Source organism: Anomaloglossus baeobatrachus, chromosome 4, assembly GCF_048569485.1.
Source record: "Anomaloglossus baeobatrachus isolate aAnoBae1 chromosome 4, aAnoBae1.hap1, whole genome shotgun sequence".
Taxonomy (NCBI): domain Eukaryota; kingdom Metazoa; phylum Chordata; class Amphibia; order Anura; family Aromobatidae; genus Anomaloglossus; species Anomaloglossus baeobatrachus.
This window is the reverse complement of record NC_134356.1, coordinates 282,170,942-282,185,903: the sequence shown is the minus strand read 5'-3', so window position 1 is coordinate 282,185,903 and position 14,962 is coordinate 282,170,942. Positions and strand designations below refer to the sequence as shown.

General features: G+C 42.5%; 1 protein-coding gene across 1 annotated transcript in view; it reads left to right on the top strand.

Moving 5' to 3' along the window:
• Positions 1-14,962, top strand: part of PTPRR (protein tyrosine phosphatase receptor type R) — a 300,065-nt gene that overhangs the window by 100,021 nt on the left and 185,082 nt on the right. Inside the window, exon 4 of the mRNA XM_075342474.1 lies at positions 3,263-3,373. Within this exon, the coding sequence (XP_075198589.1) occupies positions 3,263-3,373 (111 nt within the window). The remainder of the gene's footprint in view (positions 1-3,262; positions 3,374-14,962) is intronic.

Here is a 14,962-nt window from a genome sequence, read left to right as displayed (position 1 = left end):
AAAAAATCAGTCTAGGAAAATATATCACATTCAATACATATCATGCAACTGTATAATGCATATAAATAAATAGCACTTAATCCACCTATGTATGCCAATAACTAGAGGTAAATGTAAAAAGCCTACAACAAAAAGTGCAAATGCAAACTGTAATGAAATGTATGAAGCAGTGAATATGCATAGATATAAGGTAAGAGATATAGCTTAAATAAAGTGCATGACGTGGAGTCCAAATACCAGTGACACTGTATGACGAGACAGATCCTTACCCTGTTTAGTGCTGAACTGGCGATCAATTACAGCTGCAGTGTTGAAACCATTACCCATGAATCATTATCCTTCCTCTCTTGTCTTTTGAGGGCAAGCAGCCTTCTAGGGGGACTTGAAAGAGTTTGTGATGTTGTAAAGATGCAATATTCTCAAAATCACAGGCTTGGAACGACCAACTTCTCTTGCTATGGCTGATAGGGTCACCCCTTTAGCCTTCATCTGGACAACCTGCTGCCAGAGGGTTTCAGTTACTTTGTAATGGCATACCATTATTGCAAAGTCAGCGCAATCTGGAAAGTTAGGCTGCCAGTTACAGTTAGGTCCACAAATATTTGGACAGTGACACAATTTTCGCGATTTGGGCTCTTCATGCCACCACATTGGATTTGAAATGAAACCTCTACAACAGAATTCAAGTGCAGATTGTAACGTTTAATTTGAAGGTTTGAACAAAAATATCTGATAGAAATTGTAGGAATTGTACACATTTCTTTACAAACACTCCACATTTTGGGAGGTCAAAAGTAATTGGACAAATAAACCAAACCCAAACAAAATATTTTTATTTTCAATATTTTGTTGCGAATCCTTTGGAGGCAATCACTGCCTTAAGTCTGGAACCCATGGACATCACCAAACGCTGGGTTTCCTCCTTCTTAATGCTTTGCCAGGCCTTTACAGCCGCAGCCTTCAGGTCTTGCTTGTTTGTGGGTCTTTCCGTCTTAAGTCTGGATTTGAGCAAGTGAAATGCATGCTCAATTGGGTTAAGATCTGGTGATTGACTTGGCCATTGCAGAATGTTCCACTTTTTTGCACTCATGAACTCCTGGGTAGCTTTGGCTGTATGCTTGGGGTCATTGTCCATCTGTACTATGAAGCGCCGTCCGATCAACTTTGCGGCATTTGGCTGAATCTGGGCTGAAAGTATATCCCGGTACACTTCAGAATTCATCCCGCTACTCTTGTCTGCTGCTATGTCATCAATAAACACAAGTGACCCAGTGCCATTGAAAGCCATGCATGCCCATGCCATCACGTTGCCTCAACCATGTTTTACAGAGGATGTGGTGTGCCTTGGATCATGTGCCGTTCCCTTTCTTCTCCAAACTTTTTTCTTCCCATCATTCTGGTACAGGTTGATCTTTGTCTCATCTGTCCATAGAATACTTTTCCAGAACTGAGCTGGCTTCATGAGGTGTTTTTCAGCAAATTTAACTCTGTCCTGTCTATTTTTGGAATTGATGAATGGTTTGCATCTAGATGTGAACCCTTTGTATTTACTTTCATGGAGTCTTCTCTTTACTGTTGACTTAGAGACAGATACACCTACTTCACTGAGAGTGTTCTGGACTTCAGTTGATGTTGTGAACGGGTTCTTCTTCACCAAAGAAAGTATGCGGCAATCATCCACCACTGTAGTCATCCGTGGATGCCCAGGCCTTTTTGAGTTCCCAAGCTCACCAGTCAATTCCTTTTTTCTCAGAATGTACCCGACTGTTGATTTTGCTACTCCAAGCATGTCTGCTATCTCTCTGATGGATTTTTTCTTTTTTTTTCAGCCTCAGAATGTTCTGCTTCACCTCAATTGAGAGTTCCTTAGACCGCATGTTGTCTGGTCACAGCAACAGCTTCCAAATGCAAAACCACACACCTGTAATCAACCCCAGACCTTTTAACTACTTCATTGATTACAGGTTAACAAGGGAGACACCTTCAGAGTTAATTGCAGCCCTTAGAGTCCCTTGTCCAATTACTTTTGGTCCCTTGAAAAAGAGGAGGCTATGCATTACAGAGCTATGATTCCTAAACCCTTTCTCCGATTTGGATGTGAAAACTCTCATATTGCAGCTGGGAGTGTGCACTTTCAGCCCATATTATATATATAATTGTATTTCTGAACATGTTTTTGTAAACAGCTAAAATAACAAAACTTGTGTCACTGTCCAAATATTTCTGGACCTAACTGTACATAGGGTTTATCAGATAATTAAGGAAATTAGCACTGGGGCCAGATTAACACCAATAACTTGCAGGTGTCTGAAAGTGTTCTCTAATTTTGATCAGTGTTCTTTTACATTTATCTAATTTACATTTTTATTATGTGCTTTGAAAAGCTTAAAATACTGTGAGATTACTCATGTTAGGCTTTAATCACATAGGACCCCACAATGACTTTAATATTTAGGAAATTGTGTGTTATTCTCCAATTTGGAGCTCCACTCTAGGATGCAGTAGGGGAGAGCCCTACACGTATCACTGCTATAGGGCAGCTTCCTCAGGGGATAAGAAAAAAACAATAAAAAACTGCTTCATACTTTTCATTACAGTTTGCACTTGCACTTTTTGTAGTAGGCATTTTACAGATACCTCTATTTATTGTCATAGATATGAGGATGATGTGATATTTATTTTTTGTATATTCTTTGAAGTCTTTGCACTTTGCCATAAGTTGTGTGATATTACTTCTACTCTGCGATCTGTGCACCACGGTATATGGCGGACTCATCTCCCATTCCTATTCCCTGAACCTGTCTAGCAGTCGCTGTGTTTGTCAGCCCCAGGTAATACCGTGTGTAACTCATAGAGAATATAATAACAGTTCAGCACAACCTTTGTGCTTAATAATTCATTCTGAGAAAGTGTTTCCACCTGCAGGGAGATGGGAAGGGTCACATGAAGTGTGTGGGAGTACCGGGGAGGGGCCGAGAAGCCGACTGAAAGATTACATTAACTCTTTCCTCCGCACACAGGTAAACCCACAACCCTCCTACCTGATGGGCCAGGTGATTTCTAAGAAAAGCGCTTCCAATGTTTGCTTTAGTTAGTCCTGGCCGAAATCCATGTGTGGGAAGATTATTTTATCCTTCCGTCTGTCTAGCAGACCTCAGCCCCTGCTGCTGTGCGGTGCATTACTGTCCTATGTATTTCACTGAATGCCACCAACATCTGTCTCAGGTTCTCCAATAAATATTTCCTTTCCTTTATTTCGAAGAAAAATGTTCTGCAGGGACAACACGAGGCTGATAAAATATGGACCAAAGAAGGATTTTACACTATTGTTATCTTCCTGAGCACATTTGTCATTATCGTCACATGCCTAATGGTGAGTGTACACGTTTATTTCTCCTCCGAAAAGTCATGTATTGTAAAGGCTGTCATTATTCTGGTAACAGTTAGTGTGGGGCCTTTGTCGGGTCATTTTAGGCATACTATGAATGGCAATGATCCATGTGATAACTAAGCTGAAGACGTTAGTGGATTTTAGGACTTTTAGAACATTTTAAGCCCTTTTTTAATGTGCACAACCGACAAATTTAAGAAAATGTCGATAGATATGTCGCAGATTTACATTATCAGCAAAGGGATGTGATTTCACTAAATCTTATCTACACAATACTTACAAATAATCCATGAGCTGTGCGGATTTCAAATCCAAAATTTGTCAATTTCTGCTACAAATTTTAATGTGGACACGAAATCCACAATAAACCACATGTAGATTCGTTTGGCCTTTTTTTCCAGTAAATGTTACGTCCTGTGGGGATGGACGCTTGCAAAACACATACAAGTATGGACAACTATGTTTTCTAAGTTATGTGTTATTGATATAGGGCTTATCAAATCCAATTATCAGCTTACTACAACCCTAGAAAAGTCATAGTGATAAGAAAAAGCTGTAAAACTGTCAATATACTGATGTATTACTCACAACTGACATCATGTACTGGGGAATTATCAATCCTTGTATGCAATGGCAGAAATTAAGTTGGGTTAGGACAATGAAGGCTATTCCAGACTCCCACCAGCATTATACACAACTGATGGGAAAAATGTCTTCCCATTGGATGGACTATTTCTTCATAGAGTTCTTTCCAGTCCTGACGAGAGCATATTTTTTACAACTTTCCTCATGAATCGCACTTTTCTGCTGTAAACATTATTTGATTGCTTCTGCTGAAATCATGACCCGTAAGTTTACAGTACAGAAGATGGGTCATAAGCATCATGTCAATCACTTACACACATCTTCCTTAGAGGAGCTCTGTAGGTCCAAGGTTGCCACAAGGGTTACCGTACGCCAATCACTTAGAAGAATTGTACAGACTTCGGCTGCATATATTTCAGCCCAACTTGTGTCTTTCCATTTGAATGACCCCTTGCAAACGCTTTCAGGGCATAGTTATATTAACAGAAACAGACATAAGGAGAGAGCTGCAGTCATGGAAGGCATCGATCTTCTGCCAGCCCACATCTGCTGCTCATGTAGTAGACTGTATAATAGGCAAATAGGACTTTAAAGCCAGATATTGTCTATATGAAAACGTGCCAAGCCTTTTCAAGATAAATTAGTGTTTTCAAAATTAAAGGGAATTAGTCACCAAGTTTTTGCTATATAATCTGAAGCAGTTTGTTTATGGGGCAGAAACCCTTATTTCAACAATGTATCACTCCCTATACTGGTGCTACAGTTTTGATTAAAAACTGATTTATCTACTGCAGATCTAGCAGTTCTTTGAATACTGAGCACAGTATAACCCCACCACTGTTGGGCAGCTTTCTGTGTATACTGTGCATAGGCAGAAAGCTGTCAATTAGTGATGGAGGTTTGAATGCAAGCGGTCAAGGAGTCTTCTAGTGGTAATCTCCTGCTGATAAAAAGTGATTTTATAACTACTAGGACAACCCCTTCTGATTCCACGTTTTCCCTGGATAAAATAATAAAGCATATACTCACCTCCTGTACCAGCACCTTTCCAGCGATGTCTTGGCTCGCATTACCCGGGTTTACATGACGTTATGATGTCACGCCAGTCCTGCATCTAGTCAGCACAGGCTTCTGTCTCCTCACCGAGCCAAGGAAGCAATCAACTGGCTGTGAGGTCATCCACAGCGCTCACCTACTGTTTAACTCGTTTGGTCCAAAGGCAGGGAGACTGAAGCCGGCATTGATTGGATGCGGTGCTCGTGTGACATTACTACCCCACGTGAGTCCCTGAATAAAACAATAAAGCCTATACTCAGCTCCCATACTAGTGCCTTTCCAGCGGTATCTTGGCTCGCAGTACCCAGTTTTACATGATTTTGTGACGTCACGCCAGTCTTGCATCCAATCAGCACAGGCTTTTATCTCTCTGCCTTCAAGCCAAGGAAGCAATCAACAGGATGTTAGCACAGCCACAGCGCTCACCTACTGTTGATTAACTCATTTGGTCCGAAGGCAGGGAGACTGAAGCCGGAGCTGATTGGATGCGGCCTGGCATAGCATTACAACTCCACGTGAGCCCCGGCAGCGTGAGCCCGAACACCGCTGCAAGGGCACTGGTATAGGAGGTGAGTATAGGCTTTATCATTTTACCGGGGGAAACATATGGAATCAGAAGGGGTTGTCCTAGTAGTGGACAACCCCTTTAAGTGACACATCACTGAAAACAGGCTCTTGGCTACTACTTTATGCTGCTCTTAGATTAAATGGAAAAAAACATTTAGGTCAACTGATTGATCAAGTAGTCTGAAAGCAGTAACTGGACAGCTGCAGGATTCCAAAATTGCCCTGGCTGCCCACTTTCTAATAACATGTAAACTCATGATTACTATAAAATTCAGCCGCCAGTCTATAAGGAATAGACATTGGTGGGAATTTTGAAATTCTTCAGCCACCCAGTCAGTACATTGTATTTCAGATAGCAATTCTAAATTTTAATAAATTCCTTTCAAATAAATTTACAGCTGCTTAGTAAAAGGTGTAAACGTAAAAGTAGAACTGAATTTTACTATAATGTACGACTTACATGTTGAAAAGTTACATTTTCAAATTTTAATGTAATCATTATAAATAATATTGCAAATGTTGGATGTGTGATGTATATAATTTATTTTCATTCATTTGTCACAATCAAATGTTCTCTAATCCATATTTTCTGCATGCACTAACCCCAATCTTCCATCATAATTTAATAATTTTCCATGAATTTGAGATTTTATATTATGTTATGTTTCTCCATTGTTAGTTATATACATGTGAACCTCAAGTAGTGATGTGAATAGATTAAATTTTAATTTGGTCTGATGCCAAAAAATCATATGTCAGAACATTTCAAGCTTAAAATCTGTATCAACAGAATCTGAAAAATGTGCCCGGGGCTAAATGCTGTGACAAATTCACAGTAAATTATAATGTTGAATTCTAGGAACTCGTATGTTTGGCTTGACTACTAGTGTTTTATATTTATAGGTGATTCTACATGACCCTTTTTACCGTTTTTTCTTTGACTACAAATGATTCAATAATGCTCTGTTCAAACTGATATTTCAAAATGGATGGGATAGATCTATTTTGACCTGTCACAATCCTAGACTTTATTTACCAACTTAGAAGAAGGAGTGATAGATCCTAACTAGTGTTGAGCGAGTAGTTGACTATTCTTACATGCTATGCTACTAGCGAGTACTGTCCGCTACTCGCATATTCGTTACGAATAGCAGGCGCAATGTAAATCAATGGGAAATACTTTTTAAGTAGCGAGTAACCCAAAAGCTGTACTATTTGCTACTCGCACGAAAAGTACGGCTTTTGGGTTATTCGCTACCTAGGGAGTATTTCCTATTGACTTACATTGTGCCCGCTACTCATAACAAATATGCGAGTAGCAGACAGTACTCGCTAACAGCATAGCGAGTACAAATAGTTAATTACTCGCTCAACACTAATCCTAACTCATCATCAGCAAGACTGACGTGTTGAAGACAGTATGAACAAAGCCTTAATACTCTGAATACTACAGAGACCGATATACATGAGCCAGACTATTCAGCTATTATGGTGCTCATGTAAAGAGGGGGCCCGGGTGAATTTGGGATTACATAGATAGTGTGAAACTACATTTCTGTTTTAGGGCTTTGAAACTGGTGTGGTAGTCTAAATGGATTGGTATTATTTGGTCTGTTGTTCTTCAGCTGTTGGAAAACTACAAAGCTATCACTGAAAAGTTGAATGTTGAAAAAATAAATCTTAAAGACACTGGCAGACACAGACAGAAGGGGGCCCCAGTGCCAGAACAATCTCTGGGGAGGTAGAAATGGCCCCCTTACCTTTTGTGCCACACTGGTTGCACCAATCATATGTCCGCCCCTGCTTAAGGGGGTTGTCCAGGTTTGACAGCTCACACTGTCAGGATTTTCCAATGCCGGTGCCATGAGTAGTCTGTTACGTGACTACAAGTATTCAAAGTGCATGCTCCCAGCCATATTTCAACCAGCTGTGAATTGTGTGAAGCCTGCACATCTCCTTTAAGGGCAATCTTCAAAAAGACAAATCCTTTTATATGTAAAATAATCCCAAAAAATAAATATTTCTACGAATGCCGGGCAGACCTATGATTCTCGTTCATTAAAGTAAAGTTGGACCATGTGGGCTCAGTCTTAGCACAAGCTGAAATTGTTACATCTCAAACAGAATGTGTAACTAGGACAGAATCCTGGAGTTGGAGATAAATTTACTTTCAAACTTAGGGGTACTTTGCACGCTGCGACATCGCAAGCCGATGTTGCGATGCCGAGCGCGATAGTCCCCGCCCCCGTCGCAGCTGCGATATCCTTGTGATAGCTGCCGTAGCGAACATTATCGCTACGGCAGCTTCACATGGACTCACCTGTCCTGGGACGTCGCTCTGGCCGGTGACCCGCCTCCTTATTAACGGGGCGGGTCGTACGGCGTCACTGCGATGTCACACGGCAGGCGGCCAATAGGAGCGGAGGGACGGAGATGAGCGGGATGTAATCACCTTCTCCCTTCCGCATATCCTACGGAAGCTGCGGTGACGCCGGTAGGAGATGTTCCTCGCTCCTGCGGCTTCACACACAGCGATATGTGCTGCTGCTGGAGCGAGGAACAACATTGGACCATCGCGTCAGCGTAATTATGGTTAACGCCGACGCTACATCGATGATACGATTACGACGCTTTTGCGCTCGTTAATCGTATCATCTAGGCTTTACACACTACGATGTCGCCTGCGATGCCGGATGTGCGTCACTTTCAATTTGACCCCACCGACATCGCACCTGCGATGTTGTAGTGTGCAAAGTACCCCTTACTTAAAGGGAATGTTTGTTTGCTACAGTTTTGATAAGATTTTTGTTTTATCTGCTACAGAACTACCAGTTCTCTGATTGTTGAGCTCTGTATAACCTCACCCACATCACTATTTTGCAGCTTTCTGTCTATACTGTGCTGTGCTTAGGCCAAAAGCTGCCAATCAGTGCTGGGGCAGGGCTATACAGAAAGGATGAAATATGTAGGACTACATGGCAGCTGGTTTACAAGTTCTCTAATGATGATCTCCTGCTAATAAAAATATTACTCTATCAAAACTACTACAGCAAGCATCCCATTAAGTGACACATTGGTCCTCTGTTTATTCAGTATTCTTCTCTCAGATTACAGATTAGGTGGCAAAAACCTGTGACAGATTCGCTTTAACCCCCTTCACAACCTATGATGTACTGGTACATCATAGATCGTGTTGCTTCCTTTGATGTGGACTCACAGGCTGAGCCTGCATCTTTCCTGGCACGAGTTGGTAGATCTGATCAGTCGACATCTGCCTCTAACACGTGCGGCTGCATCTCTGATTCACCTGTGCCTGTTAACTAGTTAAATCCCGCTGACAATCTCTAACAGCGGGGTTTAATGCTCGCTGGTGGGGAGTGCGCCATTCCCCCTCCCATTGGCGGCCCTCTGATGTGATCACAGGGTGCGATGGGTTGTCATGACTGCCAGTGGTCAGCTAATGATCCCGATCACTGTCATAACGCAGTGCCTGTGAATGCCGATTGAGCGCTAGTGTTCACAGGAGATTAGCATTCATACAAAAAGGTTTCATAAAAAAAGTTTTAAAAAAGGGAGAAAAAGAACATAAAAGTTCAAATCACAATCCCTTTTGCCCCATTGAAAATAAAACAATAATAAAAAAAAAACATTTGGTATCGCCATGTTCAGATATGCCCAATCTATCAAAATTTAAAATAAATTAATCTGATTGTTGAAGAACGTACCAAAAAAAAAATTTAAAATATCAGAATTATGTATTTTTGGACACTGCAACATTGCATTAAAATGCAATAAGAGGCGATGAAAATATTACATCTACCTCAAAATGGTATTTGTTAAACTGTCAGCTCAGGGCGGAAAAAATACGGTAAGCCAACACAAAGCCTTTGATGCCGAAATAAATAATAAAGTTTGGCATCTCAGTAAATGGTGCCAAAAGCACTTTTTTACACACATATATATATATATATATATATATATATATATATATATATAAATATATATAATATATATACTAGAAGGTTGCCCGATTCTAACGTATCGGGTAGTCTAGAATGTGTATGTAGGGTAGCAGATTGAATAATAATATAATCAGCAAGTCTTGAATAATAATGGTTCATTTCTTGCTCGTTGGTCTCCCGCTGTGCAGCACGCATCGGCATATTTGACAGTGAGAGACCAACGATCTGAATGGGCAGGGAGCCGGCGTACACTGGTAACCATGTTACACAATTGGGTAACTATGCAGAGCGCTTTGCTTAGTTATCCGATGTGTACCATGGTTACCAGCGTACGCCGGCTCAAGCACACATGTGCCGGGAGCCGGGGGTAAGGTGGTAACCATGGTACACATTGGGTAACTAACGAAAGCGCTTTCCATAGTTACAGGATTGTGTACCATTTGTTACCAGCGTACATCGGTAAGCTGATAATCATGGTACACATTGGGTAACTATGCAAAGCGACAGTGCTGGTTTATTTTTTGCTTGTTGGTCTCCTGCTGTGCAGCACGCATCGGCGTGTTTGACAGTGGGAGACCAATGATCTGAATGGGCAGAGAGCCGGGGTAAGCTAGTAACCATGGTACACATCGGGTAACTATGCAAAGTGGTTTCCATAGTTACCCAATGTGTACACTGGTTAACAGCGTACGCCGGCTCCGGCACACGTGTGCCGAGAGTCGGGGTAAGCTAGTAACCATGTTACACATTGGGTAACTAAGCAAAGCGGTTTCTATAGTTACCCGATGTGTACCATGGTTACCAGCATACGCCGGCTCCGGCACATGTGTGCCGGGAGCCGGGGTAAGCTAGTGGTTTCACACATCCGGCTTTTCTTGACTTTGTCGGATGCTGCGTGCTCCTGTAGGCTGGTTTCAGACGTCCGTGTGACATGCGTTTTGTAACACGGATGTCACACGTACCCATGTTATTCTATGATGTGCCTCACACGTCCGTGTTTGCACACGGACCGTGTGACTTTTCATGACCCCGCACGCACACACGCAGGTATCTCCGGCAGCACAGATGTCACACGGATGGCACACTGATGTGATCCGTGCGACATCAGGGTAAAACATACCAGAGAAAATATGGGTCTTTTTAATAAAAATATTCTCTATATTTACTTCTCTCCAGCAATGTTGCCTCCGGCTCTGCTGCCTCCCGCTCCTTATCGCCGCTCATTATCCTCACTGAATATTCAGTGCCCTGAGGAGCTGGAAGCAGGAACAGCGCTGGGGACTTCAGTGCCGGGGACCGCATCGCTGGGTGAGTGTACAGCAGAGTATGTGTGTGTGTGTGTGTGTACATGCATGTGCGCTATGTTTGTATGCGCACGGTGTATCCATGTGTGTCTGCTATGTGTGCATATGTGCTCAGTGTGTGTGTGTGTGTATACATGCATGTGCGCTGTGTGTATGCGCTCGGTGTATCCATGTGTGTCTGCTGTGTGTGTGTGTGTATACATGCATGTGCGCTATGTGTGTATGCGCTCGGTGTATCTATGTGTGTCTGCTATGTGTGTATATGTGCTCAGTGTGTGTGTGTATACATGCATGTGTGCTGGGTGTATGCGCTCGGTGTATCCATGTGTGTCTGCTGTATGTGTGTGTATATATGTAACGGGGTGCCAGGGGCGCCTCTGGGCTTGTAGTCGTGGCCCCTTCTGTCAGGCTTACCCCTGGCTCCGCCGTCACTATCGGGACGGGAGATGTCTTGGTGGGGCAGAGTGTGGTGGTGCAGATGTCGTCCGACGTATAAACACTCTCCAGGCATGGTTCGATGCAAATAAAAGACATTCTTTATTTCACAACTCTTTCCAAAAACCGGCAGTTACAGATAACTTCACGTTCTTTTCTTAGCTGGGGAAAGCCTGCCCTGACGTCTCCTCCAGTGGGGATGTACCCGGCTACTCTACTTCACCTGGCTCCCACTTATGGCTACCCACAGCCCGGACCCACACCGGGACTGCTTCGCACTATGAGGTTCCGCCCGCTCCTTTTCTCTCCGGCTTCCCTGTTCTTCCAGCTCCCTTCTTTCTTTCTTTCTTTCTGCCCACTCAGCTCTACACTCTGCCCCTGGCTGTTTCTTCTCTCCCGTCCCAGACACAACTGCCTTCAGCACACACTTCCTTTCCCCCTAAGCTGCCGGCTCCTCCTCCCTCCTGTACAGTTTCTATGGGGACAGCATTAACCACTTCAGAGAAAACCTGTGCTTCCTTGTAAGGGGTCTGCCCACCCCTTACATATACATGCATGTGCGCTGTGTGTATGCGTCCAGTGTATCCATGTGTGTCTGCTGTGTGTGTGTATATACATGCATGTGCGCTGTGTGTATGCGCCCAGTGTATCCATGTGTGTCTGCTGTGTGTGTATATGTGCTCAGTGTGTGTGTATACATGCTTGTGTGCTATGTGTGTATGCGTCGGTGTATCCATGTGTGTCTGCTATGTGTGTAACCGTACACTGTACAGCACAGTGGCTGCGCCGCAACTTCCTGGTCACATGAAAACACGTGATCGGAGGTTGTCGCGCGGCAACTGTAGTGTACACAGTGAACGGGAGCGCGCCGGATGCGACAAAGTGGAGAAAAGGTAAGCGACAGTGCTGACGTGTGCCGGGAGCCGGGGTAAGCTAGTAACCATCATACACATCGGTAACTAAGGAAAGCGGTTTCTATAGTTACCCGATGTGTACTATGGATACCAGCCTACGCCGGCTCCGGCACACGTGTGCTAGTGGCTTTTCTCCACTTTGTCTTGCGGTGTGGGCTTCGGGTGCTGCAGCAGTCACCTGGGTGTCGGGCGTCTCCGTGTGGGTTCGGGGAATGCGTGCTGGGGGACGGGGCCAGGGCGAGCATCCAATGCGTGAGGGGGCGGGGCCTGGCCAAGCGTCCAATGCGTGCAGGGTGCCGGGGCGAGCGGCCAATCCATGGGGGGGGGGCCATGCCGAGCCCAGCGAACAATCCGCTGGTTGTCACCGTAAGGACACAATTTTGGTCAAGACAGACAGACAGACAGACAGAATAAGGCAATTAGATATATATATATATATATATATATATATATATATATACATATACACATACACACACACACACACACTTCTAATTTTTCTTCACCAATTAAATAAAAAAAAACTATACATTTTCAATATCTACGAACTCGCACTGACGTAAAAATTATACTGCTAGATCAGTTTTGCCATATATTCAAAATGGTAAGTAAACCCCCCCCCCAAAATAATTGTAGAATTGCACTTTTTTTTGCATTTTGACCGCACTTGGAATTTTGTTTCCCATTTTCCAGTACACTGTATGGTAAAATACAAAACAAGCTGTCATACGGCTATGTTGATGGAAAATTAAAAAGTTATGGTTCTTTTGAAGGAGGGAAGGAAAACATGAAAATGGAAAAAGGCAAAGTGGTAAAGGGGTTAAATCACAATAGGGGTTCGAACCATTGGGCAACACGTTTAACTAAATGGAAATTGTTAGGAATTATTCTGAAATACAGTCATTTGAAAAAGTTTGGGCACCCCTATTAATGTTAACCTTTTTTCTTTATAACAATTTGGGTTTTTGCAACAGCTATTTCAGTTTCATATATCTAATAACTGATGGACTGAGTAATATTTATGGATTGAAATGAGGTTTATTGTACTAACAGAAAATGTACAATCCACATTTAAACAAAATTTGACCGGTGAAAAAGTATGGGCACCCTTATCAATTTCTTGATTTGAACACTCCTAACTACTTTTTACTGACTTACTAAAGCACTAAATTGGTTTTGTAACCTCATTGAGCTTTGAACTTGATAGGCAGGTGTATCCAATCATGAGAAAAGGTATTTAAGGTGGCCACTTGCAAGTTGTTCTCCTATTTCAATCTCCTATGAAGAGTGGCATCATGGGCTTCTCAAAACAACTCTCAAATGATCTGAAAGCAAAGATTATTCAACATAGTTGTTCAGGGGAAGGATACAAAAAGTTGTCTCAGAGATTTAAACTGTCAGTTTCCACTGTGAGGAACATAGTAAGGAAATGGAAGAACAGAGGTACAGTTCTTGTTAAGCCCAGAAGTGGCAGGCCAAGAAAAATATCAGAAAGGCAGAGAAGAAGAATGGTGAGAACAGTCAAGGACAATCCACAGACCACCTCCAAAGATCTGCAGCATAATCTTGCTGCAGATGGTGTCAATGTGCATCGGTCAACAATACAGCGCACGTTGCACAAGGAGAAGCTGTATGGGAGAGTGATGCAAAAGAAGCCATTTCTGCAAGCACGCCACAAACAGTGTCGCCTGAGGTATGCAAAAGCACATTTGGACAAGCCAGTTACATTTTGGAAGAAGGTCCTGTGGACTGATGAAACAAAGATTGAGTTGTTTGGTCATACAAAAAGGCGTTATGCATGGAGGCAAAAAAACATGGCATTCCAAGAAAAGCACTTGCTACCCACAGTAAAATTTGGTGGAGGTTCCATCATGCTTTGGGGCTGTGTGGCCAATGCCGGCACCGGGAATCTTGTTACAGTTGAGGGTTGCATGGATTCAACTCAGTATCAGCAGATTCTTGACAATAATGTGCAAGAATCAGTGATGAAGTTGAAGTTACGCAGGGGATGGATATTTCAGCAAGACAATGATCCAAAACACTTCTCCAAATCTACTCAGGCATTCATGCAGAGGAACAATTACAATGCTCTGGAATGGCCATCCCAGTCCCCAGACCTGAATATCATTGAAAATCTGTGGGATGATTTGAAGCATGCTGTCCATGCTCGGCGACCATCAAACTTAACTGAACTGGAATTGTTTTGTAAAAATGAATGGTCAAATATACCTTCATCCAGGATCCAGGAACTCATTAAAGCTACAGGAAGCGACTAGAAGCTGTTATTTTTGCAAAAGGAGGATCTACAAAATATTAATGTCACTTTTATGTTCAGGTGCCCATACTTTTGCACCGGTCAAATTTTGTTTAAATGCGGATTGCACATTTTCTGTTAGTACAATAACCTCATTATTTCAATTCAGAAATATTACTCAGTCCATCAGTTATTAGATATATGAAACTGAAATAGCTGTTGCAAAACCCCAAATTCTTATAAAGAAAAAAGGTTAACATTAATAGGGGTGCCCAAACTTTTTCATATGACTGTATATCTTGCATAGGTTTCATGGCTATTTTATGAATGAAAGCCACAATGCTAATGCAAAGAAACAGTCCTCGCCTGTGAAAAAAATGATCATTCTTGGAGAATAGCGAGATGAGCTGATGGAAGTACATGTCATATAAGCCAAAGTATGCATTTTATTTAATGATTTGTATACAAAGACCTTTCTATAGTGACTAGTAATA